This window comes from Zymoseptoria tritici, chromosome 2 (assembly GCF_000219625.1).
Source record: "Zymoseptoria tritici IPO323 chromosome 2, whole genome shotgun sequence".
NCBI lineage: Eukaryota > Fungi > Ascomycota > Dothideomycetes > Mycosphaerellales > Mycosphaerellaceae > Zymoseptoria > Zymoseptoria tritici.
In genome coordinates this window covers 1,427,275-1,453,305 of record NC_018217.1, presented here as the reverse complement: position 1 = coordinate 1,453,305, position 26,031 = coordinate 1,427,275, and the positions used below count along the sequence as shown (strand labels likewise).

The 26,031-nt window shown below is 53.2% G+C and overlaps 8 protein-coding genes across 8 annotated transcripts; 6 read left to right on the top strand and 2 right to left on the bottom strand.

Moving 5' to 3' along the window:
- Positions 1–461: 461 nt before the first annotated feature.
- MYCGRDRAFT_28674 (uncharacterized protein) lies at positions 462–938 on the top strand (the record flags this gene model as incomplete). The annotated part of the gene is made up of 2 exons (XM_003855562.1): positions 462–764; positions 831–938. Coding segments are annotated over 2 exons (411 nt in total), but the record flags the coding sequence as incomplete, so codon positions are not given.
- Positions 939–6,693: 5,755 nt separating this feature from the next.
- MYCGRDRAFT_68224 (uncharacterized protein) lies at positions 6,694–8,733 on the top strand (the record flags this gene model as incomplete). Its single annotated transcript, XM_003855563.1, has 1 exon — positions 6,694–8,733. One exon carries the CDS (start codon positions 6,694–6,696, stop codon positions 8,731–8,733), a length of 2,040 nt encoding a protein of 679 aa, XP_003855611.1.
- A 556-nt stretch (positions 8,734–9,289) lies between these two features.
- Positions 9,290–10,960, top strand: MYCGRDRAFT_55137 (uncharacterized protein; the record flags this gene model as incomplete). Its single annotated transcript, XM_003855564.1, has 4 exons — positions 9,290–9,663; positions 9,715–10,491; positions 10,538–10,619; positions 10,687–10,960. 4 exons carry the CDS (start codon positions 9,326–9,328, stop codon positions 10,909–10,911), a joined length of 1,422 nt encoding a protein of 473 aa, XP_003855612.1.
- A 962-nt stretch (positions 10,961–11,922) lies between these two features.
- MYCGRDRAFT_103199 (uncharacterized protein) lies at positions 11,923–12,440 on the top strand (the record flags this gene model as incomplete). Its single annotated transcript, XM_003855565.1, has 1 exon — positions 11,923–12,440. A coding segment is annotated over one exon (493 nt), but the record flags the coding sequence as incomplete, so codon positions are not given.
- Positions 12,441–13,099: 659 nt separating this feature from the next.
- Positions 13,100–14,149, bottom strand: MYCGRDRAFT_108008 (uncharacterized protein; the record flags this gene model as incomplete). Its single annotated transcript, XM_003854851.1, has 1 exon — positions 13,100–14,149. One exon carries the CDS (start codon positions 14,147–14,149, stop codon positions 13,100–13,102), a length of 1,050 nt encoding a protein of 349 aa, XP_003854899.1.
- Positions 14,150–14,496: 347 nt separating this feature from the next.
- On the bottom strand, positions 14,497–16,007 carry MYCGRDRAFT_68217 (uncharacterized protein; the record flags this gene model as incomplete). Its single annotated transcript, XM_003854850.1, has 1 exon — positions 14,497–16,007. One exon carries the CDS (start codon positions 15,957–15,959, stop codon positions 14,781–14,783), a length of 1,179 nt encoding a protein of 392 aa, XP_003854898.1.
- A 3,459-nt stretch (positions 16,008–19,466) lies between these two features.
- MYCGRDRAFT_90665 (uncharacterized protein) lies at positions 19,467–21,168 on the top strand (the record flags this gene model as incomplete). The annotated part of the gene is made up of 7 exons (XM_003855566.1): positions 19,467–19,511; positions 19,700–19,743; positions 19,796–19,962; positions 20,027–20,097; positions 20,171–20,572; positions 20,622–20,837; positions 20,890–21,168. The coding sequence occupies 7 exons, from the start codon at positions 19,467–19,469 to the stop codon at positions 21,166–21,168; spliced, it is 1,224 nt and encodes a 407-aa protein (XP_003855614.1).
- A 1,089-nt stretch (positions 21,169–22,257) lies between these two features.
- On the top strand, positions 22,258–25,890 carry MYCGRDRAFT_90664 (uncharacterized protein; the record flags this gene model as incomplete). The annotated part of the gene is made up of 1 exon (XM_003855567.1): positions 22,258–25,890. One exon carries the CDS (start codon positions 22,258–22,260, stop codon positions 25,888–25,890), a length of 3,633 nt encoding a protein of 1,210 aa, XP_003855615.1.
- Positions 25,891–26,031: the final 141 nt, after the last annotated feature.

Genomic DNA, 26,031 nt, shown 5'->3' with positions numbered 1-26,031 from the left:
CAGGTTTATGTAGGCTGCTTGGCATCAGTGGTCCAAGCGCTCGTGTCCGCTTCGCGTTGCGCTTGCCGATCTCTCACGTCTTCCAATGTCGCACCTCAATCTTGAAGAACATCCACCGTCACTCAACGATGGATTGACACACTTGCGATGCCATCTCGTCCTTCAACACAGACGCGCCATCAGCGCGATGCGCCCATCGTCGATGTCGCTGATATGACAGCCAACACGACCGATGAGATTGCGTCCGAAGACGAAGGCGACGAAGAAGGACATATAAATGACGCTGCGGGCGAGGACGAGAATGAAGGCGAAGAGCAGGAGGAGGACGGAGAGGGGGAGGAAGAGGAAGAAGAAGAGCAAGACGACGAAGTGCCAGGTGAGATCTTGCTCGTCCCCAAGGCTTCCTTGCGGCTAATGATGATTGGAAAGCTGAACTGGAAGAAGTAATGTTTCCACCGCCCGGACTGAAAGAGATCTCATCCCTCGCATCATGGACAGTGAGCACTGCAAAGCCTGGCAATGGAGTGGCTGCTCTACGCTCGCCCGATACAAGCATGTTCTGGCAGTCAGACGGTCCCCAGCCTCACCTGTTAAGTATTCACTTTTTCAAGCTCGTGTCCATCGTCCACATGAGGATCTTCCTCGACTTTCAGAGCGATGAATCGTATACTCCGACGAAGATTCAATTCCTGGCTGGTATGGGAGTACATGACATTCAGGAATTCGCCGAAATGAGCTTTGAGCAGCCGACCGGCTGGATCGATGTGGACTTCAGCAATGTTGGACCAGTCATTGATGATGACGAAGACGAAGACATGGTCCGAAGAGAGGTCGATTGGAGCAGACGGCCTGTGCTGCGAGCCTTTCTAGTCCAGGTCCGCATTCTCGAGAACCATCAGAACGGAAAGGACACGCATCTCCGGGCCGTGCAGCTGTTCGCCAGAGACGATGTCCAGCAAGCAAGAGGACCAGCTCCGCCCAGCACGAAACCGACTGTCGCCAAACGTCTAACATTGCTTTCAAAGGGAAAGGCACAGCATTTGGAGCGCAACAACATCAAGCGAGCGTCCTGGATGATGGAGCCGGACCTGAGATGAAGTCCGGATCGAGCCATTACAGCAGGTCGTTTCAATTTATGATGGCGCTTCTGCTGTTGGGATATCTTCCTCTGGCGCCGGCGAAGAATCGCACATCCATTCTACCAGTCTGTGCTGGCCACAACACGCGCTGCCTTTCAAAAGGCCCCACGCACTTGTGCTACTTCGTTAACGCGACACCGCTCCGTGTTGCAGCAGGATCGTCACGCTGATATCGAGAAGATGTCGCTGGTCAGCGGAGACTACCTGCTTTCATTAACGCCCGGGCCCACACATCGCGGAGGTCCGCTGCTTGAGGAGGATGCGTGTAAGATCGCCACGGCAACGATCACTTCCAAGCGGTGAAAGTGTGGCATCTCTGGTGCGGCATGTCGGCGCTCCAGCTGGTACAACTTGCCGCAGAATTAGACATGGCTTCCGACGCCATCAGCACAGTGTACTACCACCTGAAGCACTAGTCGCTGTTGCACCCATCACCATGGTGAGCTTCTGCATCAACTCAGATCAATTTGATCCTCGCACTGCCGTGACACCTTACGGCCTCCATTGTATGAGCTGCTATCCTCGAATGACGGATCTTCAGCGCTACGCCTTCCTCCGGGCGCTATCACGTTCGCCTCGTCAGACACAGACTCGTTTGGAACGCGAAGAGCTGGTCGTTGCGTTGGGCAGAGCATAGGCCAGCTCAAGGTGCGCTACGAAGTACCTTCTAGACGATGTGGCATCGTCTGAACCCGGCAACATGTGCCGAGATGTAATTGGAATCGTCACCGAAACGATCCCGTCATCGTTGTTCCCGTGCAACGGACTATTCGAGTAACGACACTTCTGACGGATTCCAGAGTCAACCACTATCGCGTCCGCCAAATATGCATTCACTCCAGTGATCCATGATGGTGTGATTGTCAAGCCACACTGCTATCCATAATTTGCACTGCCACCGATGAAGCTGCGCAAGAATGGCCCAGACAGCGCGCCCACAATTGCACACAAAGGTGGGCTGACTGCCAAGTCGGCACGCTGGTGCCCCTCTCTCGGGTAAGATCTTCTCCGGTTATGGACATGGCGTTGTCCGCCTGGCCCCGCGACACTACATTGAAAACGCTTCTGCGGGGGAAGCGCAGACGATCTTTGGTCTGGGCTGTTGTCCCTGGTGGGGGCGTAACCGACGTTACCCACCAAGAACCACACCACGAGACTCTCTTACCTGCTCTCTGGCATCCTCTCGGCTTCTTTGCAGACTTGCGAGGGGCGGAAAGGCAAGTTTGTCAGTCGCCTTGCCTTAGCTGTGCACAGCTCGAGGCTTTCCTGACTTTTCGCTGCTTATAGTCCCGTCGCCCGGCAAATGCGGCTGCTCATCACCACCATCCACCCTCTCGCACTGTTTGCCGACGGGCAGATACTGCAATTACGGCGATCTTTGACGGCATAATGTCAGAAATGCCCCCCGAGGACGCTGTCATCAGCCCTGGGGCGAGTGCTCGAGGAAAGCTAAAGCAGCGTCGCTCGAGAAAGGCCTGTCAGCACTGCCATACCCGGAAAATACGTTGCAACGTATTGGAGAGTGGGACGCCATGCAGCAATTGTGTCGACGCTGGCACAACTTGTATCATCCGTCGCAGGAAGAATCAGAGGTGAGCCAAGCTTCTCTCGATTATGATCGTTCATCAGGACTAAGAGGACAGGCGTGACTCCACCCCACCGGATGTGGGAGGCTACCAGACTGTCCTGGATCAGACGCACACCTGGAGGATACCTACAGGCAATTCTTCCTCATGGACTAGCAGTGCGACTCCTCGACCGAGCATAGGCAGCGTGCCAGCAGAAAGCTTCGGCCGTCGCGAAAACCCATCACTCTCGTCAGAGTCTCCGCAAAATGGCGAAGGCCGCGCATGGGCCGACATGCAGCCAAATCTATGGGAGCAGGCACCCGTGGTCGATGCGTCCTCAGCCAGCTGTGACTTCAGCCATTTGACAGATCTCGACGATATCTTCACGTTCACCGGCAATTCGTTCCTCATTCCGCCGACTCCGCAAGAGTTTTCTTTTACGCCAGCTTACCCACAGCACACGGCCAGTCCTCCAGCTCTGCTACCACCTCCACCGATGAACGGACATACGAACCGCAATGGTAGTGTCGCTCAGCGGAGCATGTCGACTGTGCACATTCCAGGATTGAATCCCAGAGATCATGATTATCTTCGCGGTGAAGGTTGCTTCGAGCTACCGCCCGCCAGTATCCTTCGCCAGATGATGCACATGTACTTCCGTATGGTCCATCCAAATCTGCCAATCGTAGCCGAGGATCAACACTGGGCAATGTGGAACGGTGATGAGTTCAACGTTGGGCAGTACTCGTTCCTGTTACTGCGCGCCATGATTTTCGCGGCCACCAGTGTAAGTGTTATTTCCGACTGCTCACGATACAAGGCTGACATCGCTTCAGTACACTGAGCTCGATATGCTGTCCACTATAGGTTTTGTCAGCAAGCGTGAGGCTAGGAACACACATTACAGGCTAGCCAAATTGGTCTACGACTTTGGGCTCGAGCGAGATGCCATCGCCAGCGCACAGACGTGTTTGCTGCTCTCGTACAATGCTCCCAACTACAACTTGTTGCGCCTCAATACCTACTGGGTCACCAACGCCATTCGTTTCGCGAAGATTGAACGGGCAAATTCCTACCACCGAATCAAGGACCCCGTAAGGTCGAAGCTGTTGAAACGACTGTGGTGGGGCGTTATATTCCGAGATCGCATACTATCTCTTGGTCTACGCAGGTCCATCCAGGTCGACCTTGATCCCGATTGGGAGGGCGAAAAGCACGTCTTGCGCGCGGAAGACTTTCAGTCTGAGCTCGGACATTCCTTGGTCCACGATGTTGAGACACAACTCCGCATTGTTGAGATGATCGGGGTGACGTGTCGTTTGATGCAGTGCGTCTCGCATGCTAGCCGCATCTTGTATCGCCATGAAAGACTGGATGACCGACTCGAAGCCGCCTCACGGTCATTGCCTTCGACGGTCTCTGGCATACAGCAGTGTCTAGTGTCATTGCGGGTTTGGCACGATCACTCGATACGATCCTTCCCATTTCCAATCAGTCTGGACGACGCACCGGAGACCATCTGTGTCTACGCGAACATGATGTTTTCATACCATGCCGCCGCAGTGTCTGGATTGAACGTATACTTGATCCTCCTCCACGAAGTATTCCCCTCAGGAAGGACGTTATTCTCGCTAGACGAAGCGAAAGACGGCCTCGAGGCGGCTAACAGCGATGTTTCTCGTCGTACGCAAGAGCTAGTGCAAGTGCGTCTCGTCAAATATCTGCCGATCAGCGCATCTGCCGTACTGGCGTTGCCACTCACTCTGCAAGCCATCAACGTCGCAGCGGCTCGTGGGTCAGGAATGGAGGCAGTGGAGATCCGAAAGCTGGATGTCTTTACTCGAACGCTGAAGAGCCAGCAGCAGAACTTTGATGGCTCGGACTTCTGCGCAGACATCCTCACAAACGTCACGGCCTACGCGCAGGATGACGCCAAATTCGTTAGCTCCATGATGACCTGGCGTGACAACAAGGAGGGAAATGACGACTCCGGCGCCGGCGCGAACGGTCAGAACAAGATCAAGTTGAATTGGGGAAATCTAGTGCACAAGAGGCCGCGGCTGTTCTTGAGATTGGTGTTGTATCTCGATCATGCTTTCAGTACGGGTGGACCTCCGATGGACGACGACTTCCCGGTCGAGCTGCAGCGTGGTTCGGCTTGATGATGGGTGGACGACGCGAAAGCCTATAGTTGCACAGATACTCTAGAAAAGCATCATACCCCTGCCCCTTCCACTCGCCGTGCGCAACGACGGCCACGCTCAACAGATTGGTTGCCAGCACAAGCATTTCAAGCCGAGATGAGCCAAGCGCGAGTGAACATGAATGTAAGTCGATGCCACTCGCAGGTGATTGATCCAGCTGGAGGTTCCAAAGACATATGTACAACAGAAGTCAGCCCTCCCCCAGCAGAGACCAAAATCTTGTTGCCGACAAGCTCGGCATTGTACACCTTGCCATCGGACGCCACCAGGAGACCAAGCGGAACGGCGAGCGGTGTAGGGACATTGTAGGTCGTGAATCGCTCAGTAGCGAAGCAGAAGAAGATGAACACATTGCCTGTAGTCTGTGTGAGGTACATACCATCCTTAGCAGTTTATAAGAAGTTGCCAGCCGGAGTACCAGGAGGTTGAAAGATCTGGATCTTCTTGGTATGAGGATCGCTGCGTCCGAGTTGATTACGGAGACCATTTGCAAAGTAGACCTGGCCATCCTCTCCTTTACGAATGGCACATGAGAGCGCCGTGCGATCCTGGACGAGCTTGTTGTTGAGGCCCGGGATCGTCTGATTGCTGATCGGCGTGGTAAAGTGGATCGGGTACTCCTCCAGCTTGCCAGTGGATGGATCGATTCGAAAGATATAGTTGCCCAAGATAGCTTCCATTGGCTCCAGAGAGCTCCTGCGAGTCCCAATGATCAGTACATGCTCGCGAGAATCCGTGTTGATCGACAAAATGTCAGGTGCCTCTACAAGATCACATGGTCCGGCAGCTGGTGTTTTCATCGGGTAGAAAGTGAATCGGCCATCAGTCTGCTGGCGATCTTCCGAGGTTGGAAGTGCGAAGGCCGATGTGATCAGACAAAGAAGAGCCGTCAGGCATGGTAACAGTTGCAGCAAGTTGCTGCAAAGTAGAGTAATGTCGGGTCGCAGCATCGGAGGAATCGGCATGCACACCAAGACTCTGATTTCACCGCCTTCGACAATTCATTTCTCCCGAGAACTCAAGACGGTTCTCGGCAGATATTGAGTAAGGACGGATGCAGTTGCAAGCACCTTTGAGAGCCGGGCACGTCCAGTCACTTTCTTGATCTTGACCTCAACTTGGTGTGCTTGGTCGACTTTGGCACTTCTTGCGGCACAGAACGTCGATCATGGAACGTGGCTGTCATATTTTCCTAGCATATTTCCTTGGTGCGATATAACCTTGCAAACGCTTCGCACAGCTACAAAGACATCCAGGTGGCATCCGGGCCAGTGGAACTCCTACACTTTAGCAAAGACCAGCGCAGCGAGGCGGAAGCCATCGAATTTATTCGGACCATGTGCATGCAGGGGAGTTCTAATGTTCTAGTTTTGCAGCGACCTCGTCTCTCGATTGAGCCCCACGAGCTGTCGTCGAACAGTCAGGCAATTGCAACTCTTTGCGTGCCTTTTCCGCGTGACCAAGAGTTGTCGTCGTCGCCATGGTATTGTCCACGGACGAAATGGTCGCAGGTCCGACGGAGGGAATCCCTGACTATCGGGGGCGGACGTCAGGAACAATCATGATGTCTGCCCTGCAGCAAATGTCCGTCCGTAAGGTATGTATGTCGAGTCGAATTGATGCAGTTCACCTGGCAAGGATAAAGCATTCGGCTCGGATTCGGGTTTCGGCACGAGCGGTAAATCTTTTAACCCTCCGCAAAATGAATGAATCCTTGCCATTGGCACAGCGTGAGGTATTCTTCCCAACGACAACAACACAACACACCTATCTCTCCCCAGCATGGCCGAGACCTACCCAGAACCCGAATTGCTCTGGCAGCATCCCTCGCCAAACGACACGAAGCTGCACGATTTCCTCCGGAAGGTCAACGCTAAATACAACAAGTCATTCTCCACATATCGCGAGTTACATCAATGGAGCATAGAAAATGTGGCAGACTCTTGGGGCGAGATCTGGGACTATGTGGGTGTTCGTACCTCGCAGCCCTATACCGCAGTCATTTCCAGTGAGACGACCATGTTCCCTCGCCCTGCCTGGTTTGCCGGCGCAAAGCTCAATTTTGCCGAGAACTTGTTATTTCCCACACAATCCGTCGACGAGTCCTCTCCCGCCATCATAGCCGCGACGGAAACGACAAGAGAGATCGTGTCTTGGAAAGAGCTGAGGGAACGAGTGAGGCGATGTCAAGGCGGCATGAAGTCGCTAGGATTGAAACATGGAGATCGAGTCGCTGGATATGTTGCGAATCACACCAATGCTCTCGTAGCTATGCTGGCTACCAGCAGCATTGGAGCAATTTGGACAGCTGTGAGCCCGGATACGGGAGTTGGAGCTGTCCTCGATCGCATGGTGCAGATCGAGCCAACATTGCTGTTTACGGACAATGCAGTAATGTACAATGGCAAGACGCACCCTGTTTTGCCAAAGGTGAAGGACATTTCAGAGGGACTCCCGTCGCTAAAGGCAACCATCATCTTCGACACGGTCTCTTCAATGGGCTTCAATGTTGAAGGTCTGTCTTCTGAGCTCGCGGAAAAGGTGTATACTTATGAGAAGTTCATCTCGACATCGTCAAGTTCAGGCAGCTTGGAATTCGAGCAGCTAGATCCCGACGTGCCTGTGTACATCTTGTATTCTTCTGGCACAACGGGAGCGCCCAAGTGCATTGTGCACGGTGCAATTGGTACCCTCATTCAACACAAGAAAGAGCACATCTTGCAATCTGATATCCGGCCCGGCGATCGATTGTTCTACTTCACAACCTGCACATGGATGATGTGGCATTGGCTAGTCTCTGGTCTTGCGGCGGGCGCGACTCTTGTCTTGTACGATGGCTCTCCGTTCCAATATCTTTCCAATGGCGAAAGCGTCAAGGACGACTTGGCTATGCCTAAGCTGATCGATGAGCTGGGTATCGCGCAATTCGGCACCAGCGCGAAGTATCTGTCAGTGCTCGAGCAACGAAATGTCATGCCCCGCGACAGTGGTCTGTCATTGAAAACTCTCAAGGCAATCTACTCCACTGGCTCGCCGCTCGCACCTTCGACCTTTCAATACGTATATCGCGCGTTTGGTGCTGTGAATCTCGGATCGATCACTGGGGGAACTGACATCATTTCCCTGTTCGGAGCACCATGCCCACTCCATCCAGTCTATACGGGAGAGATCCAAGTTCTTGGTCTTGGTATGGCATGTCAAGCATGGGATTTTGAGGGCAAAGACGTCTCGAAATCAGGCGAGCCAGGCGATCTCGTCTGCGCGAAGCCCTTCCCATGTCAGCCTGTCATGTTCTGGGGCAAAGACGGCGAGAGCAAGTACAAGGCATCATACTTTGAGGAGTTTCCAGGCGTTTGGCACCATGGAGACTTCATCCGCTTCAACCCAGAGACAGGAGGCTTGATCATGCTCGGCCGATCTGATGGCGTGCTTAAACCAAGCGGCGTACGATTCGGATCTGCAGAACTGTACAACGTGCTTCTGAAGCACTTTCCAGACCAGGTCGAGGACGGCCTGGCCATCGGCCGCAGGCGTGCCGATGATGACGATGAGACGGTCGTGCTTTTCCTGAAGATGAAGGAGGGCGCCACATTTTCCGACGAACTGGTGCAGAACATTCAGTCTATGGTGCGGAAAGAGTTGAGCGCAAGACATGTGCCGGGTGTCATCGACGAGTGTCCTGACATTCCGTTCACGACGAATGGAAAGAAGATTGAGAAAAGCGTCAAGCAGATTCTGTGTGGGTTGAATATCAAGACGAGCACCAGTGTCGCGAACCCGGAATGTCTGAAGTTTTACAAGCAGTGGAGTGAGACTCATTGAATACCGCAATAAGTTGCACGTGTGGCATCGAATGCACAGCTTACCAAGGTTTCCTGCTTGCATATAGCATGCGAATGCATCAGAGAAGTCATCGCCCTATCCTGGCCTGCGATCAACGGCCTGTTTGAAAGAAAATTGAACGATGGAGGCCTGTAAGCCCTCACGCCTAGGCGATTACTCCAATGCGTTCGCACGCTGTACATTGCCCAACTATGGTTCAGCAAAGGAAACGCCATGACCAGGATGGCTCGCGCAAGGCTGCATCTCTCCCAAATTTTGGGTGTATGAACAGCGGTACACCTCCATTATGATGCAAGCCCTGACGAACCGCTCCAACTCATCCATGCAAAATAACGATAAAACCCGCTCTCTTCTCCGCTTTCTCTTCCACTCGCCTCGACTCTGCATCTGACATTCGTTTCGCCGCAACAGGTCGAGCAAAATGTCGAAAGAGCCTTTCTCAGAAGAGCTCGATGCTAGCCACAGCAATGGCTTCCACTCTGATGAGACAAAACGAGAGAATACCGCGGAAATCTCGAAAGAATCAGAGGTGATCGACATCAACGCGACCGATCGCGTCCTTGCCAGCAAGATGTCCCTCATCAATTCAGCACTCGACGAAATCGGCATGACTCGCTTCCACTGGAAGCTGTTTTTCGTCCTCGGATTTGGGTATGCCGCAGACAGCGCTCTGATCGTGTGTCATTCGATCGCACAGACTGCTGTGACTCAACAATACGGCGCTCCCTCCAAGAGAATCAAGGGCATCGCCCTCGCTTCGCAAGTTGGCCTGCTTGTCGGCGCTGCGGGATGGGGATTTACCGCGGACATCATCGGACGGAAGATTGCTTTCAATACGTCCTTATTCTCCTGTGCTATTTTTGTGCTTGTAGCGGGTGGCATGCCCAATTACATCTCTTTCGCAGCAATGTGAGGCAACACACTTCTTAAGAGATATGCACCTGCTGATAATATGATAAGGGTCGCACTCTACTCGGCTGGTGCTGGAGGGAACTACATATTAGATGCCACAAATTTCCTGGAGTTTCTGCCTTCGTCACATGCCTGGCTTGTTACCTTCCTGGCAGTGTGGTGGGCTGTGGGATACACAATCACAGGTCTGCTGGCCTGGGCTTTCTTGAGCAAGTTTAGCTGTCCACCTGATGCGACACCCGCATCCTGCTCGAACGCAGATAACATGGGCTGGCGATACATCCACATCACTATCGGATCTTTGGTGCTGGGCTTGTCCATTCTTCGGGTTGTGGTAGTCAAGATGCCCCAAACACCAAAATGGCTGGTCAGTCAAAATCGAGACGAGGAAGCTTTCAAGGGGCTGGAAGCACTATCGAACAAATACGGCCGTCCCATCACCCTGACGGCTCAAGACTTGCAAGCTCAAGGTCAAGTCTTGCACACCGAGAAGTCCGTGTGGTCGGCATTCCGCTTGAAGAAGCATTTCGGGGGCCTCTTTGAGACGAAGATACTGGCCTATTCGACGGTGATGATTATTTTGAATTGGTTCGTCATCGGCATGGTGTCGCCGCTGTACTCCGTGTTTCTGCCTTACTACCTGAAGTCCCGCGGAGCACACGTTGGTGATGCCTCTCTGGACACCACTTGGCGTGATTATGCCATCAACCACGTTGTCGGACTTGCTGGGCCCATCATAGCCGCCGTGTTGGTGGAGACACGCTGGCTGGGTCGACGCGGGACACTTGCGATTGGAGCTGGGTCGACTATGGCGTTGCAGTTTGGGTGAGGATTATCACGCTGAGTCGCTTCTCTGGCTGACATGGAGCAGGTACACACAAATCAAAACGCCGGCGCAGAATCTCGCCGTGAGTGCGACGATCACGGCCGCAAGCAATATCTACTATGGCACGGTGAGTCAACCTCACAGGATTGTTGATGTAGGAATAATGTACCGCGTACGAAACTGATAGCGAATAGATCTACGCATACACCCCTGAAATTCTCCCAAGTGCACACCGTGCGACGGGCTACGGACTGTGTGTTGTTATGAATCGAGTCGGAGGCATTATTGGCGTCTTGATCGGAAGCTATGCGAACGTGGAGACCACGGCTCCTCTGTTTGTCTGCGCAGGACTTTTCGGATTGCTGATTGTTTTGAGTCTGGCATTGCCATTTGAAAGTAGAGGGAAGAGGAGTGTATGAGACCTTACTACCTGCTTTGGGTTTACCGCTACAATTTTGATATGCATCGACGAGAGAGAGTATATTGCTCGATTGTCTTCCACAGCACATTCTCGGCTCGGTTCAGGCTTGAAGTGTATCGAAATGAAAAGCGAATGGTCTGCACATCTGGCATTGTGTGCAGACCATCAAAAGATGTATTGCCTCTTGCCTCCTTTGTCCGTATTCCTTCCCTCATTCTGCGATCATCGACTACAAGCGGTCAAGTCAAAGTAAAAGACCATATGTCGACATCGTCTCTTCAGAGATTAGGGGACGATGGCGTCCGTATATACGCAACAGTACACGAACTCTACGCATTAGTACAAGAACTCAGCAATGGGGTCGCACATTCGATGCTTTGTCCACAATTTGTGGTGTTATCAACAGTCGGAACCCAGGAAAACGCCATACGACCGGACAAAAAGATATTCTCCTCTACACAATAGCAAAATGGTTTCAGCCATTGCATCCGCAATTGTTGACCAAATAGGACGAAAAGTAGTTCATTCGACGGGCAAAAAGCATAGCTTCACGACGCCGGCAGGACTCGAACCTGCGCCTCCGAGGAGAATTGATATCAGCGATATAAGGTCCAATGAGACCCGTATCGTTCGAGTCAATCGCAGTAACCACTTTGCTACAGCGCCGATGGTTAAGACATGCTCAGCATACCGTATATGATCCTCCGTGCTACTGTTACGTAAGAGAAGGGGCCGGCCAGCCGAGGGTGTTCTTAAGCAGACTTTCGTCCACAGCCAACTTCAAACCGACGGGGAACGGCCGGCTACAATCTGTGTCGAGCTACAACTACACCAGAATATACTCCTTCAAAGGGCATCAGAAGTTCAGCAAGTGTATATGCCTCTTCTCGTTCCAAATGAACACCTTCCATTTTAAGGTTTACTAGCGCGGACAGCTATGACCTGTCGACTGCTCGCATGTGACAAAATAAATTGTCCAGACAGAGCTTCAACAACTACGATACACAACAATGTCAGATTCAGAAGCTCCCCGGCGACATCCAATACCACCCGAAGTCGAGAAAGCGACGAAAATCGCCCACAATGTCGCCCTCGTCGCCCTTGTAGCATGTCCGCTACTCGCGGTGCTTCCACCTCGCAAATTGGACCTCTACACATTCACACTATTCGGACTGACAGGATTCTCCGCGAACCATCTGATACAAGAATCGAGCGGGAGATCAATATGGCAACACGTTGTACGGCAGCAAAGGCAGCCAATGGCGGTGGAGGCTTCATCGCAGGGTAGTCCGGTCCTTAGCGAGGTGCAAAAGCAGGCGAGGGAGTCAGCTGCAGACGATGCTCGTGCATTGCAGAGCCAACGTGAAGCATGGAAGGTTCAGCGGGAGAAAGAGATCAAAGAAGATGTCGAGGAGGGCAAAGGATTCGGGGACATGATCATGGACCAGATTTGGGAAGTGTGGAATCAAGGCAAGGTCAAGGAAGAGGAAGATGAGGATTGAAGGAGCACTGTGCTGTCATGCATATCCAACATTGCACGTCTACCAGGAGAGGCAACAATCGAGGATAGCTGCGATCTATGTGGGTACCTTACCGCCCATCGGGACCCCCGAAGATCTCGGACTTATGCGCATGCCACTCGCGATTGTGGCACAATCAGGCGTGGTTGAGGTCCGAACTGAAGCTGTACATCGTTCTCAATGGGACCAAACTGGGTTTTGCGTCGCATTCACGCTCGAGGCGGAATCGGAGCCTGAGGTTTTCCGCATTCTGTCCATGATGGACATCACGGCCACCCACCGCCCAATCAGCGACGGGAAGTGTTTCAACTATCCTCTGATCTCGACAAAATCGTCAATCAAAGCCCACGAGGACGTACATCGTTCGTGCGGAGTGTGCTTGACACATCCTTTGGCGAATCAAACGACCTCCATGATTAGATCGCACCACGTTTGAAGCATGATGGGTCAAGAACAATGGGATGTTTGGCCCTCCTAAGTATGGGCAACGAAGGCACGAGATTTCGAGAACGTCGGAGCAGTGGCAATCATTCCTCGTAGCAGTGATGCTGCCCAGTCTATCTATCAGTGTCTATTCCTTGAGCTGCCATATATTACTCCGCTCTGCAATATCTAGCCGCTCTTAGCGACAGCACCACCAGCATTGACGCTCTCTCCGAATTCTCCCTACACCACAATATCCTTCTCCACATTCGGAGTCCCAACTTCCGATCGGCCGACGTTCTTCTCCTCCTTCATCGACTTATCCTCTCCAAAGAATGCGACTCTCACCGCTTCAGAAATCATCTCCTTCAATTCATCCACCGTGACCGGAATGCTCATCGTCTTTCCAGAGTCGCTACGCATTCCCATACTCCGATCTCCTGTCGACCCGGTCAAGCTCGGATCAATCATGGATTGTTGCTGGAGAGGAGGCGTCTGAGGCGTTGGCGTGCACAAACGAGCTTGAGTGTACTGCGAAACATCCGGCGTCGCCATCGGCACGGGCATCGAAGTAGGAATTGTATGCGGCTGCACGAGCGGTATGAACTGGTTGTAGTGCTGCGATGGCGCGGTATACGGCACACTGGTTGGACCATGGAAAGGTTGCGTCGTATGCGAGCGCTGCATGTGCGGACGATGCTGCGGTGGTAGCTGCTCCTGCTGATGCTGCTGATGATACTGCGGCGGCTGTGGTGGATACACCTGCAATGGAGACTGCTGGACTCTGCCGCGCGCGTACGGGTGAGAGCGTGGCTGCTTGGGCTTTGGCTGACTCTTCAGAGGCATAGCTCTTGGTGCCACAGGGTTGCCGAGATAGTGACGCTCGCGATGGAAGGTCATCGGCGGTGCGTTCATTCCAGGTGGCTCTGAGACTGAGCGTCGATGCGCATTGTTGTGGAATGGCGAAGGCTGATAGACCTGCTGATGCGACGGGACCGCCTCCACGGACTGAAAGTATGGACTGCTGGGAGCTCGGTTTCCGAAATCTTCTGGGTATGGGTGGAATGGATTGGTGTCCGCCATGAGAGGTTGGTTGAGCCCATTGGCGCTATCGCCGGCGCTGTAGGTGACATTATCAAAGGTGCCTTGTGTGTTGGTCGGAGTCGCCGGATCGGTGAACCCTAACAGCGCATCGAGGGTAACATCGTTCTGGATGGAGTCAAATTTGTCGTTGAAGTCTGAGATAGCGTCCAAGCCGTCCAGAGGCTTCTGCCAGCTCTCTTCGTCGGTCATGGTTCCTGCGATTGGCGATGAGCCGACAATTCGGCTTGATCTTGTATCGATCTGATGATGATGCTCAGTAGAAATGTATTCCTGCACAAAAGCAGGTCGCACGACAAGTCAGAATGCCGCTGCAGTACCGTAGTTGCAGGCAACCTGTGTTAGGTGTTCGGAGGAGAGTGTTCGCAGCAGCGTTCGCATCAGCTTTCGCAGGGCCATGCGAACAGGGCACTTTGACCACTCTGCCTTTGTCCCGACAGACTAGCGTGCTTTTGACGTGAAACATGCTTCAAGGCCAATGCTCACGGTGCAATTGGAGATGGCTGGGGACCGTCGGATGGCTGCACGGGAACGCGTTTGCTCGAATGACAACCTCGCGAATGGAGCAGAAGATAGCCTGTCGAATGACTTTCTTTTGGCTAGTAGCCTAGTATTGCATCTGTGCAGCCTGATCGATCGAAAGTCTTGCATCATATACCGCGTCGGCCTGCCTTGCGGCTCTTCTGAAGGAGCCACAATTAAGCCCTCTTAACGGGTTGAGCAAAGACCGTCCGAGCGATCTCATGTCGGGCGCTGCAGGGGCTCGCGCTTAGCGGGATAGTGGTCACCAGTCGACCAGTCTCGTCTGTGATGACGTCCCACCTCAGCTTGAGTAGCTGATCTCAAGACCAACTTTACCCAGCATGTCTTCTCTCTTCTTCAGATCGAAGCCAGCACCGACGCTGCATAGCAGTTCTTTCACCCTGCATTCCCATAGTAGCCCGACCTTCCCATGGTTGTCCATGCGCGCCTTCAATATCCCAGTGACGTCGTCCTCCGCCTTGATCCAACCAGAACGCATCTTCTTGACCGCCCATTCCAGCTCCGCGGGTGGCTGCTTTCTCTGCCACAACTCCACTCCCACCACCACGTCGCTCTCGTAACTGTATACGTTGAAATCGAATCGCGAGCAAAGTGCCAAGTTCGGCCCGGCCTTGACTGCATATGTGGAGCTTAAATTCCCCATCAAAGGGTTCACCGTGCAGGCCATCGTGTACGGGAAGCCGCTGTGAGTTGGCAGGGTTGCAAAACGCAGACCAGTGCTTACACCTCCGCTCTTGTTGATCGGGCTGAAATACGCTTCCGCGCCTGCACTCAGTCGCCCGCTCCTGTGGTCCCAAGGATGGGCGGGCGTGCGAACATGTGCGGATTGTGGATCAGGATATCGTGGGTCGTGGCCGAAATTGTAAAGTCCACGAAAACCGATCAAGGAGGAGTCCGTGGAGTACAAATACTCTGTCGTATACTTGCCGTAGTCATTCTGCAGCGATGCAAGCACGGTACCACCATTGGGCAGACTACCATCCGACACGCAGTTCAAACGCAGTAGTCGTGTTGGAGACATGCGACGAATGTAGAGCGCCTCCAATGTACTGGCGGGCAGATACAGCCTTCCATAGAGCAACGCATCTTTCCTCTCTGAACCCTCTGCAATCCGCTTTTGAAAAACTTCTTTCGATTCTGGCGCACGCAGCTCTTTCAGGTGTCTGTATCCTCTCACCAGAGTGGTAAGATATACATCTCTCGAGCGACTGGTCACCCGTAGCCCGCGACTTGAGTATAGGAAGCTCAATGAACCATCTACCACGCCTCTACTCCCGAGCGTATAGCTTGTTGCAAAGTTCGGCGCAGACAAAGACGAGATGTGTAGGCGAATACCTTGGGGTATGTGAAAGTCAAGGAGATTCGTCGAGGTCGTGGTCAGGGAGGCATAGCTGTTGTCGATGGTCCAGCCCGATGTGCGGTAAAATGCCGCTTGGACATAGTCCATGAAATCCAACATGTTCGGCGACAGTGGGCTGTCATGTTGAACGCGGAGGCATTGTTCTGCTGGCGAACAATTACTCGTGTCGCAAGAAGATGCTGTTCGAGGGAAGCTCGAGCTGAAGGAACCTTGGAAGGAGCTCTCCATCTCTGCCTCAGGCATCAAAACTACACAAGAGCAGGGCGCTTTGAACGAGGTACACAACAGTTGGTATATGAGTGTATGCGTGCTTGCTTCAAGTAGTCTAGATCAGATCTCCTCCTGCATGCGATAGATCTTCCAGCCCGCAGTAGCCAGAACCCGCGGCACGCACTCCACCATGACTCTGTCGACATCCTGCCAGTCCTTGCTGAGATCTCTCCAAGGAACCAAGAATGGTGTCGTTCTCTTGCCCGAACTTCTCGGGCCCATCCTCCACTGTCGCTGTAGTCTCTCAGCGTTGAATCTTTCATGCTCCATTTCCGAAAGCATGTCCAGCTCTTCAACCGTGAACTCGGGGACATGGATGAGAGGTTCACCCCTTTCAGAGCCGAGCATGAAGCAATTGACTGCTCGCAGTTTCCTAGGAATATCGTCTGCTTGAGCACGAGTCGACTCCTTGAGTTCTGGAGCTAGCTCGTCCCAATCATACATGGACGGATCAGACTCGAGTGCCTCCTTCTCAGAGGGCGTGCGCGACATTTCGATCCGCTTCTTCTTGTACGCCTCGAATAATCCATGAGCTAGCTTCTCTCGAAGTGCGGCAGGGAGCTTGGGAGATCTTAAGAAGCTCATGAATATTCTACCGTCGACATGGAGCTGCAGTTGTTCTTCGGGTGGTAACGCTGATATGTCGAATTTCGTCCTTCCTGACAGTCGGCTGGTGCTCAAGATCTTGTCAAGTGACCGAAGACCATGCTTGTATCCAGGGACAAGAAGGAGCGCGTGGAGGACCGCCTCGTCGATCTTGATGGTGCCATTCTTCTCCAGGTGTGGAAACTTTTGTATCAGCATCTGACGCAGCATAGTAGCTCTGCGGATGCAAAACATCTTGTCATGAACGCTCGACTGGTTTGGACCCGATATGCGAACAACGCCATGGAGGTAGTCCAGTAGCACGGAGTCATCGACAGCTTTACGCCCGCCGAAATCTTGTGTTGTCGGGGTCGGCGCGCCGTCCATTGTAGGGACTTCCTGATTTACCAGGAAGAAAAGTAGTGGGTGACCCAGACTTCGAACGTGGCCGCGGTCTGTGAAAAGTCCATCTCGCATTAGTATCAAGAAGTCGTTCAGAAGCTCGTGCCCCGGCAGGAGAACGGCCTCGAAGTTCTCAAAGGAGACCACGGTAAGTAGGCCAGCTGCTGTTTGATCCCGTATGGTATGGCAAAGCGCTAGGAGGTCATCAGGTCGCAGAATTCGAGCGTTGAAAGTCAGCTGTTTCACATTTGCGTTGGCAGCGAAATGTTTGGCTAGGTTCGATGCCACGAACTTCTTCCCCGATCCTGAGGGTCCCAGTAGACCGATGGAGGTCGGCTGTCGATTGTTCGATCGTAGACGCTCGCGGACTGCATCGACGACAGCTCTCAAACTCTCCTGCTCGGTCCTCTCCACGCTGTAAAGGTCTCCGAATCGTTGCAGTGGGCATCGAGCCAGTGCTTTCTCCGGGCCTGTGGTGACGATTTGACGAGCAACCTCGGCGTGATCGCCTGTGACTGCATCGAAAATGTTCCAAGTGTCGCCAGAGCTGATTCTTCCCGATGGTACGCTCACGACCGAAATTCGCTTTTCGGGAGTCAGGCTCTTAGCGATGGCTTCGATAGGGTAGTCTGGTTCTTCATCGATTGCATTTGTCAAGAAACCCGTTTTGTCCATGTTCCGTACAGCAGAGATTCCAAGACGGATGCCTCTATCACAATTGGGAGGCGACTCTGATGCAAACCCTAGAGCAAACCCTGCCGTGAAGGCTGACGAAAGGCCAATCTTGCGTGTGATCAGTAAATGTACCCTGTGAATGCAGTATTGTGACATACCATGTGGCCGCCCTGTTCTGACTGCTGAGTGCCGTTCTCGACTTGGCGGGGATGGAAATACAGCTTTGGATCCGCCGCGTCTCGGCCCCGATGATAGATTACTCCTTCGCTGCCAAAGCGAACAATCAGGTTTGGGCAGGTCACGAGGGTGTCCAGTCTGCCGTTGGAACCCAAGTTTCGAACAAAGTCCTCAGTCGTCTGTTCCCAAGATAGTGATCGGCTCAATGCAATGCCTTCTGCCCGTAGGTCTTCTGCTTCGATGATCACGGCAAGATGATCAGGGTCGGGTATGCCGTCTCGAGTTCGGGGTCCGTCGCGGATGATATCCCACAGAGGTCCTCTCGCGAGAGGTCTTGTCATGTAATGAATGATGTATCTCGGGCGGACGCGCTGCAGAAAATCGAGCGCAGGTTCAACGTCTCTCAAAGCCTCGCCTGAGCCTGATATAATGACCGTACTTGCTTTGGCCGCGTTGATGTGCTCAATTGGAGGAGCGTGCCAGAGCGGAGATTTGGCAATTGGCCTTTTCCGTATAACTCGAAAAGACGTGTCTGTTGCTTCCAGGTCTACCACGGACGAGGCATTGTGCTTAAGGCTGTTGGATGCTGGCGGTTGCAATTTTGGTCCTATGACCTCGAACGGCCATTGCGGCGCGGCAGCGGTGAGCAACTGAGCCACGATTTCAGCTCCGCCGGCTCTAATGACGAGCTGAGACGCATCTTCGCTCTCGCCGATCACGGTGGTTGGAGGATGGTCCGGTTGCATTGGATAGACCAAGTGGTCGTAGGAAACATGTCCCGCGACAAGCAACACATGAGAACTCATCTGGCGTGCTGTCCTCTTCCAGCTTTTGCGAGGCTGACAGAGACGGCGAGATCCCTTTCACCACATCCCAAAATCTCTCATCAGTGGCGTGAAGCGGCCATGCCGTCCTTATTTCAGGAACAAAGTTTGCAACGAGGCTCAGACACCATCAAGTATCTGTCAAGTCTTCTCGACGAATAATGCATGCGAACTGACGCGCGCTTGGAATCGTTTTGCACAGCCACCTGCGCGAGAGTCCAGGAGTGCATGTGATCGACAGCCACCCCGGCCCGGCGATAGTTCTACCGTGGCCAGAAGAGTTTGCCCGATGGACAATCTCGCCTCGCGCTCGATGTTCTCGAGTAGCACAGGTCGTCCGCTGAAACGCCATGATAGCGGTGAGGCAAGCGAAAGGGAACAGTGAGGACCAGATCCATCGTCCGCGATGGAAGTTCAGGAACTTTGATGAAATCGTCTGCCGCGCTCTCGAAGCGTGCATGAGCAGATCCTCCAGTCTAGCCAAGGTCCAGCGCATCTTGCATAAGACCGGCATGCTCTCATCGCGACCTCCGCACACCGGTTTTGCAACCTTTTCAGCGATGGAGTGAGGTGTACGCACATAGATTGCTAGGCGTGAACCTCTCGAGCCTCGACAGGAACCAGACTCAACCGTGTTAATCAGTCGGACGTTGCTCTGCTACCGAACCACAAAATGGCGGAGCTACAAAAGTGGGAGATCAGCGACTCTCGGCTGGAGGTAAAGAGCCTGGAACCATGTCTTTGACCAAAACATACTGACGAAGCAGCACAACGACTGGAAATTTCCACAGACACTCAAGACCAGGCCCTTGAGGAAGCTTGAAGAGGAGGACTTCCTTGTCAATCATAAGGTGAAGGGGACCCTGTGCGGAAAGCGCCCTCGAAGTTTTTCTGACAAAACGACAGATAGACAGGAGCTACGACGATAGCACCGTCCGCTTCAAATTACTGTAAGGACGTTGGAGCTCACCGAGACGAACAAGAAAGCTAAGGAACCCTCAGGATCGGCAACTCAACATCAGCCAACCTCAAGGATACACAAAATGTGCCTTTCGACTCGGAAGTGATCAAAACGATCACCGATCAAGGGTGGATATCCGACGAGTACACACACTTGTGGCGCCGCGACGAAGGAGGATCTGCTGCGCTCACCTCCCACGGCATTCTGAGTATGCCATGAGCGTATGCTGTGTTCCTATCACCCGCTGATTGTGTCTAGCTTTCCTGCTACAGACTCCGAGAGACGGCCGGTCTTTTTGCTCCTTGTCACTCGTCAATCGAGAGCGAAACTACTGCGGCGGATTGTACGTGGCCGATGAACACTACAGTCTGAATGCACTCTTGTCCGGCCAGCAATATTTGAATAAACACCCAAAGGTGCCACGGGACTTTGCCATCCTGCCATTTTGCATCCTCAAGCACCATGTAGACGAGACGCTTGTCGCGGTACAAGAATTGACAAGATTGATCACTTCTGCCGAAAGGCGTATCGCCGAGGGCGTCATATCTTTGGACGACAATGGCGACTACAAGCTCATCAACAGACTGAATCTTGAGCATGTCCGATTGCAGCGAAGGTCCGACTTCCAGAATGATCTCGGCTCGAATCTGCTCAAGTACCTGGATGCTTACCAGCGGCTGTGGTCTGTACTCTTCGAAGGTGGGACTGGCTATATCGAGGACATGCGGGAGAAGGTCGAACAGCAGATGCGGTACTCGACGCAGGTGCAGAAGGATCTAGAAATGTTACCCAGGAGGATCGACAACCAGTCGAAAGCAGTATGTCTACCGGTGACTTTTCAGATCAATGACACTGACGAATTTTCAGATGTTCAGCATTGTCGCTTTGCGAGACAACAAGCTGAACATCCAGCTGGCTGAAAGCTCTCGTCGAATCGCTGAAGAGAGTCGTCTCGATAACTTGCTCAATGTGAAACTTGCCAAAGCAACGGCACAGCTAGCAGAGGAAACACGGCAGGATTCGGCAGCCATGAAAACCATCGCCGTGTTGACGCTTACGTTCCTGCCAGGAACAGCCGTCGCAGTAAGTCCTTCGTTCCGTAATCGCTGGAGTTACTGCTGACCTTATACAATAGTCGTTCTTTGGCATGGACGGGATGTTCAACTGGAATCCTGGACCGGGCGAGAAGCTGGCGTCCCCGTACATCTGGATCTTCTTCGTCGTGACCATTCCGCTGACCATTCTCGTGTACTTTGCCTGGTGGTTCTGGTTTCGCAAGACTCGGGAGGAGTTCCAGAAGCAGTTCGCCGGTTCCGATATTGCCACAGCTGAGGAGGAGATGATGCGGCGAATGAGAACGACGACGAACTCTTGGACTTTGGAGAAGCAAACGACGATGACGGCTCGGCAATGAAAAGAACCATGCACGGTGGATGGCTACGAGTAGATGACAATGTCGCGAAACTGCGTGACCAACAGACCCGTATGGATACGATCACTGCTAAGGCTGTGACGATGCTCTGCAAGCGATCTGTACATGCTATGAGACCGTCCTACTAAGTTACCTGTACGCGTTAATAGGCTGTCCTGCTCGGTTCTTAAGCTGCCATGCTAAGTCACTCGTACACGGTAATTCGCTGTCCTGCTGACATACATGCAGACATCCAGTTTCATTGCCCGTACATGTATTTTGAGTTCCGCTCGATATGTGCGTCTTGCAGGACGTCCCGATAGATTTCCGTTGTGATGAAGAACATCCCAGCGTTACGGATTTCAACTTGCAACCTGGAAGCCGCTCTGCTTTATTCACGATCCTCGCACGGCATCATCGGAGAACAATTATAGGGATTCCAGCACGGGCCCAGTCATCGCGATTGCAGATTCCCAACGTGCAAGCAAGAGGGTTGTAGAATCAGACAGTATGCCCAAGGAATGAGTATTCTAGGAGTCGTCGTCAGCTAGCTCTGTGTTCTTGTGACCGAGTTGAGAACGATTCTTTGTTCCACGAGCGCTCCCCGACGGCTTGTATGCTATGCATGCTGTCGATGGCAAACTTCGTGTCGAGATGTCGACTAAGTTAAGGATGCCGCTGCGAACCGTGGGACGGGGCGGCCTTGCGGCGGTGCACGTTCCAATCCAAATGTCTCGGGGGAGTACAGTCGGAAAGAACACTCGAATTGCGGGCGAACTTCAACTTTGCGCGCCTCTGTAATAGAGTCTGCTAAGGCGCTCGCCGCTGCGGGCAGGGGACTATGCCTCACGCGAAAGTACGCAGTCGTGATGCATCCTACGCCCCGGGGAAACTCGAGTGTTCTCTCCGACTGTACTCCCCCTAGACATTTGGCGTTCCAATCAACCTTACTGCTCGGCAAGGGTTGGAGCTGAGCTGGGACCCATGCCATGCATCATCCTTCCGACAAAGCAACCTGGAAAGGTACATAACAATGGGAGAGTGTAGGAGAGCTCTTCGATGCAGTTTCTCTGACATTCTCAACCGCCACATATGGCCGGAATAGCGTTCGACCCGTTCCAAGCGCTTCAAGTTTCGAGAGACGCCTCGGGAAGCACCATAAAAGCCCAGTTCCACCACCTTGCGAGAAGGTACCACCCCAATCGACACGCTGGCTCCGAGTCGACAAAGCAGACCCTGTCCGACCATTTCCACCACATCCACGAAGCATGGAGGCTCTTGGAGAAGGAAGAGAATCGGCGGCGACGAGCAGAGCTGTTAGCTCTGCTCGAGCTGCAGGAGGAGATGCATGCTCACTTCATGGATCTTGTTCATGAGGCTGCGGATCAAGACGAATCGCTTCCCGATCCTGGACGGAACGAAGGGCACATGGGCGCTGACAACGATGGAAACATATCTAGCGATGCCGACGAAGACCTGCCGTCCATGGGCCTGGCTCGCAGACAGACATTCCTCGCTCGCAACAACCGTGGTGCTCAACATCTCGGTGACGATCCGGATCCCAGCTCGCCATCCTCTGTGACGTCCCCTACAAGAAAGCAAAAGCGGTTTCACTGGCCGAAGCCGATTACCTCCTCGAAGCCAATCACGGCACAATCACAGAAGGACTCGGACTACTTTGCTGAACGGCGCAAGAAATTGCATAAGCTTCGTAAGAAAGAGCTCGAAGCTTTCATCGACTATCGAGATGCCAAGGTGGCTGTCTTTGACGCGGAAGAGGAGGCCGAGAGACTGCACGAGGTGTACGAGGAAGCCAAGTGGAAACGGGAATACCTCGAGAGAGCTCCACGTGGCATGTCGGAGCGTATGCGTTCATTCGCAGCCGCGATGGGAGCTGTGACGGCGTTCCACGGCCACACTCCACGGCAGCGGAACCGATCGAGTCTAAGCCATTCGAACGCGACCCCTGTATCCGGCCCTGGCGAAGGACCGCAGTTCTTGAGACCCGAACATGCAATCACTCGTCAAAAGACGATGCATAAAAGAGGCTGGAGCAACGACATCAGCGGTGATCAGACAGATAGTGAGGATGACTCGGGCGATGCCTACTCCTATGGGTCCAAATCGTTCGTGGCATCTGCAGCATACTGGCGCCATGATTCGAGACGCTCAAGACACACTTCGAGAGACACTTACCGAAAGCCCACCATTGATGGTCCTCTCGAGCAGATAGATCAGCTTACAGGGCTCCCAACAGCTGTAAAGATACTGATTAGACAGCCCACGGATTTGACTGCAATTCGAGAGGAGCGCAGCTCGAGTGGGGATACGCCTTCAGTCTCGTCTCGCGAACCATCTCCAAATTACCAGTCTACCGGCATGGAGATGTCCAGATTCACGATGCTGCCCTCTCCTGGCACCGCCGCCGACATATTTGGGGTTCCGCCAGAACGACGGTCACGGTCTCCAAGCCCTTTGGGTCATCGCCGTTCGCTATCGTCGTTGTCGACTAAATCTAACGGCCACGAATTACATGCCGATGGGTGCCAGTTCGAGACCAAGTCAATTGGGATTCCGCATCACCACAACATCCCAAGGGAGCATGTCCACAAGCTGAACGGCACCGAAAAGTCCAGATTGCTCGGTGTCGAGGCTTCCACAGAGCTTGATCCGAACATGCTGCTCGCGCGACTCGCTTCCATGGACCCCAAGGTCGCGGAAAAGTTTGAGGTCAAGCAAGACATTAAGGAGAGCTTCAACTTTCGCCTGATATACAGCAATCAAGCACCTGTTCGTACACTTCACCAGTCCTATATAGCACTGAGCTATCGCCGCAAATTGCAAGTTGAGAAGAATGGCTCGCACTTTACGCTACCTCTCGAGCCAGAAATCTTTCAAGCTGTATGGGAAGAACGCCAATCTGAGGCCGAAGGCCTCTGGATCGATCAGATATGCATCAAGCAGGAGTCCGATTTCGAGCGCACTGTGTCAATGTCTGCAATGGATATGGTCTACCGCAGTGCACGGCGAGTCATAGTGGCTCTTGACGACATAGAGCTCGACTCTTTCGAAGGCGAGATCCTTCAGAAGCACATGGACGAGTACAACGCCATGAACCACGTTGCGCCAAGACAGCGGTTTCGCCGGAAGCAGCCGCCGTATTTGGAAAGCCACGAGACTATGTTCAAGATTGTGCGGAAGATTCTCAGGTCTTCCTGGTTCAAGCGTGCTTGGTGCAGACATGAGATGCGATTGGGCAAGCACCACATCTTTCTAATCCCATGCAAACGGCCGGGAACATGGTCAGGCCGCGATGTGTTGAGGTTCAATGGCAAAACTATCGCTCATCTACTGGACCTGTCGACCGAAGTGCCTTTTGAGTCCGACGTCGAAGCTGTCAAACCTGCACTGCATGCGTTCTTCCGCGATCGAAGCAAGATGGCTCCAGACGAGACGAAAATGACTTTACACCATGGCAACTTCTCGACCGTGGTTGCTGAGGTGTTCGATATGGAGGCCGGAGGCGATCCTCGTATCCCAGCAGAGCAGAGACTCGCTGACGCGAGAAAGGACAAGATCGCGATCATCTTGAACACCATGGAGTGTGGCCTTGCATTGCACAAGGACTTCCGAGACCCTAAGAAAAACCTCTCGCCGAACGAATGCTACCACGATCTCCTCTTGCTAGGCTTGGCTGCACAAGATCCAGGTGCGTTGTGCTCTGTCGGTGCGCCTCTGCCCATCACATCACATCGTACTTCATGGCTGTGCGTTCCAACGGTAGCAGATTCCGGGTTGAACAACTCCAAGACCTTGCCTCGTCTTCCGGAGAACGCCAGCTTCATCATCAACACAACAGGCCCAGAACACCACTTGGACCTTGACCTCAAGTTCCTGAGTCCGATGAAGCCTCTGACTGACGTGCGAGCTATCCCAGAAATCGGGTCTCCCGGCCTTGCCCACCACTTCGTCGGCGCGAGTCTAGACGAGCTCCGTCCCATCGAAGACGCAGAAACGATGAAATTAGCTCGCGACTTCATACAAGTCTGCAATGAACGGCATTGGGGCAGGAACCGGAAACGCTACCTCACAAAGGATCGAAAGGCAAACCTGCTCTTCGGCCCCATGACCGAGGTCTATGTGGAAACTCTGGCCTGCGTTTTCCAGTGCGGACCAGACTGGATGAGCGACGTCGCTCAACGCTACTCCATGGGCCGTTGGAAGGTCGACTTGAAAGGCGCTTGGGAGCTCCTGATTGCACTGCAGAATACACGCGGTCGATGGCCGGCGGAAGCGTGGAGTGAACGAGCTGCTGGCTTCGTCATGGACTTTGTCAACTTCCTGGTCATCCGCGGGCTGCCGCAGCGGCAGGTGTCCAAGCCGGAAAAATGGCGGCCTCTCTGGGTTCCGACAGAGGGCGATGGGAAAGTGCTCACCTTTGTGCCTATAGGGAACGAGAACATCCGAGCAGCGATACCGACGGTTTTGGTGAATCCAGAGTACGTCCATCTGGCACGACTATGGATCTTGGAGCCGAGACCTGTGCCCAGAACGAATGGCGCCTCGGATGTTGTATCTCAGAACGAGCATTGGACTCTCTTGGGAAAGTCGGTCGTGTTCAGCGACGAGATTTCGATCGGTTTGATGTCGGAATATCACGGCGACACGAAGCGCCAGCAGAGGATTTATGGTCGCAGTCGACCGCACGCAAATGGTGATATTTGAGCGAGGCGTTGGATACCCTGTATTTTTTATCTTTGTGAGCGATTGTGGAGTTTGGCATGGCTTGAGCATGAGCGTTTTGGCACCAAATTGACATCTTCTTCGTTTGTAGCATCATCATATTTCATCAACAGCATGTAATGT